A 3,420-nucleotide genomic window follows, 5' to 3' on the forward strand; every position below is an offset into this window, starting at 1 on the left:
TATTTTTTTACTAATTTTTAATTATGTCACTATTGTTTTTAATTAAATTTTTATATTATATTAAATTTTGTAATTAAATTTCTATCGTTATAAAAATATTAAAAATAACTGAATATTCTCTATTAAATAAGATAAAATATTCAGTCAAATATTAAGTATATTTGTTTTGTTTAATGAAATATTGTATTAATTTTAGTATTTTTATTACGACGAAAATTTAACTACATAATTTAATATCATATAGAGATCTAATTAAAAAAATATAAAGATTTACTTAAAAATTTGATAAAACTGTAAGAATTTATAGAATAATTAAATCTAATAATAATATTATTATTATATAAAAATAAATGAATCGTTCAACATTTCAACACAACATCTGATACATTTTTTAAAAGAAAAAAACAAACACTTCTTTTAGCACACTCATTAGTAGATTTGCCATGAATTGTTGGATAGTGATTAAAGAAAACTATCTACAAATCACAGTCCCATCAATTTTCTTAGTAGAAAAAGAAATAGTAATTTCGAAATTCAAGAGGTAGTATCGATTCAAATTTCTTATATTATTATTAAATCAGAAATAAAGTCTAGTTAAGTTAAGTATAATAATATAAAAATGAGATAACAGTAGACACATAGTATCTCACATCTAATTTTATACATGCTCATATCATAAGTCAAAAGAAAAAAAAAACAAGAGAGCAGGTAAAAACATAAAAGTGAGCCACCAAAAATTTCTTGAAAAAGACATTAGCCTCATTAAATTAGTAATTTTTATTTACGAAATAAAAATTTAATAATCAAAATTTTTCTAAAATATTTTCAAGAGCCGATCTTAGTTTTACTCAACTTTTTAAAACACATGTCACTACAATATAAATCAGAGATAAAAATTTGCAAGCAATTATTTTTATATAAAATCAATAATCAACAAATAATTTAATATATTTAACTAAAACGACTTTTATCTATCAATTTTATATAAAAATAACTGCAATTAAATTTTTACTAAACTAAATTAAGCAAAAAAATCAAATAAAAATGTTAAAAGAATGGATTAATTAGTACCTTAGTCAAGCTAGGAATTTTAGTTTTATTCAATCTTTTAAAAATAAAAATTTACATACAGTTATTTTTATATAAATTTAATAATTAAAAATTATCAGATAATTTAATATAAAATAAAATAATTTTTAATCATAAATTTTACATAAAAATAACTGCCCGTACAAAAAATGAATTAGTACCTTAGTCAAGCCAGGGATGGTAGCTGAGAGTGCTATGAACCTCTCAGTGAGTTCTTGTCTCCTCTTTCTCTCTGCCATGATGTGATCCATTGTTTGTGAAGAGCTTCTTGCCCTCTTTGTTGTTATTGCACCTTCCTCCTTTTTATTCTCACTATTATTAGTACAAATCGGCACCACCCTTTTTGGAGAAGAATAATCACATGATGATGGATCTTTGTTCTTCTTGTTCTTATGATTATTATTATTATTATTATTATTATTATTATTGTTTGCATAATAAGGGTCTTCTTGTAATTGATTTGGTGTAGCTGGTGTCATGGTTGAGTTATCAAACGACAAAATGTATCTCCTCGGAGAAGAACAACGTAGTGATGATGATGATGATGATGATCTACGAGGTTGTTTCATAGTATTATTCTTCTTGTTCTTGTTGTTTGAATTCTCAGCCGTCAGATCTTGCGGCACTTCTTCAATAACCGGTGATGATGATGATCCAACGGTGTTTTGGAGATTATCACTTTCACTATTTTCAGAAGAGAAAGATGGTTGCAACATTAGGATTTCTCTTAAGAACTCATCATCATCTTCATTATTATCATCATCAACGCCATTATTATTGTTCATATTCTCATCATCCATTTCCTGCAAAAAAAAATAATAATAATAATTAAAAATTAATTACTATCTATACATATATATGTATATGTGTGTGTGTGTGTGATGGCATGTAATTAATTATTAAAGAGTGGTATTTAATATTTATATGGACTTACCAATTGAAGATGCAAATGCTCCCATGAAAAATCATCCATTATTGGAAAAATTTTAATGTGATAAAGTGATGTGTTTAATTTGAAGGAAGAAGAATTTAATGATGGAGTAATGAGGTTTGGTCATATATAAGAATGGAGGGGGGATGGAGATATAATAATATAAGACACTAACTCTTAGAAGTTGTGGGATTTTGTGTGAATGGTGAATTGTGTAGGTGTGGGAAAAAGACAAGAAATTGCTCGTTTATCATGCGACTTTAATCTCAGCCGTTGGATTCATTAATGATATAGATTAGGTGGACCCCACAACAGACAAGATGAGATTCTTAATAAATGTTCTATAAATAATATATTGGTAAATTACTAAATCATATCTTGCTATAAAATTTTATCAATCTTTCAAAAATATAATTAAAATTTTAATAAGTCAGAATTTAACGTTCAATTTGGTAAACAGTTTAATTAATTTTTAAAAAAAAATAATTTAAAAATTAAATAATTATATTAAAAATAACTTATAAATAAATATAATATTATGAGAGAAATAATCTTTTTAACTTTTTTATAAATTCTTAAATAATTTTTTAAAAAGTTATAATTTAATTTTAAAAATTACATTAAATATTAATATTATCATCTTTTATAAATTAAAAGCTCAAAAAAATTACTTTTAAACGAACCCTAAATTTATAACGGAAAAAAATCTAGAAGATAATGACCATGAATGAAAACTAATCTATAATTTAAAATTTGAAATATGACAACATATATAAATTTTAGTGATTTTTTTTGTCGACAATAACATTTTGTTACGATATAGTCATAATTCATTCATACTTATTGAAACGAAGTCAAATTCGAATCTTATAAGGAAGATAAATCACTTACAAATTTATAGTAAAAAATTTGCAGTATAACTAACTTAATATATTAACAATATTTCATAAAAATCTCAAGTTATAGCTACTTGACGAACTTGGTTTAAAGTTTATTTTAAAGCTTATTTAATTATTTATAATTTTGTCTCTAATAGATATTTTTAAAGATGTAAATCCACGTGTATTTTTTTATATAAAATTACTTTTATTATTAATTTTATATTAAGACAATGGCATAAGAATCTTAACATTTTCCAAATTTTAAAATAGGACTTGTAAAATGATTATTCAAATTAAAAACTACACTTAAATGCGAATAAGATTATCCTATTACAATCCAAATATACCTAAAAGCTATTTGAGTCATTCTTTTTTCAATATATTTCCTTTTTTAGTAAAAAAAATATTAGGCAATATATTGTCTCTATTTTTTATTGTTTATAAATATGGTGGATATATTTCAATAAAAAAATTTATAATTATCTTCGTGTGAAAAATTTTTTTTTACCTTTAAATGAT

At 23.0% G+C, this 3,420-nt stretch overlaps 1 protein-coding gene across 1 annotated transcript in view; it reads right to left on the reverse strand.

Annotated features, from left to right (window-relative positions):
* LOC107463851 (transcription factor NAI1-like) overlaps positions 1-2,153 on the reverse strand; it is a 5,149-nt gene extending 2,996 nt beyond the window's left edge. Inside the window, exons 1-2 of the mRNA XM_016082734.3 lie at positions 2,024-2,153; positions 1,251-1,892 (exon numbers count right to left, since the gene is read on the reverse strand). Coding sequence (XP_015938220.1) covers positions 1,251-1,892; positions 2,024-2,062 — 681 coding nt within the window. The 5' untranslated portion in view covers positions 2,063-2,153. The remainder of the gene's footprint in view (positions 1-1,250; positions 1,893-2,023) is intronic.
* Between the last annotated feature and the right edge of the window lie 1,267 nt (positions 2,154-3,420).

Source organism: Arachis duranensis, chromosome 9 (assembly GCF_000817695.3).
Source record: "Arachis duranensis cultivar V14167 chromosome 9, aradu.V14167.gnm2.J7QH, whole genome shotgun sequence".
Taxonomy (NCBI): domain Eukaryota; kingdom Viridiplantae; phylum Streptophyta; class Magnoliopsida; order Fabales; family Fabaceae; genus Arachis; species Arachis duranensis.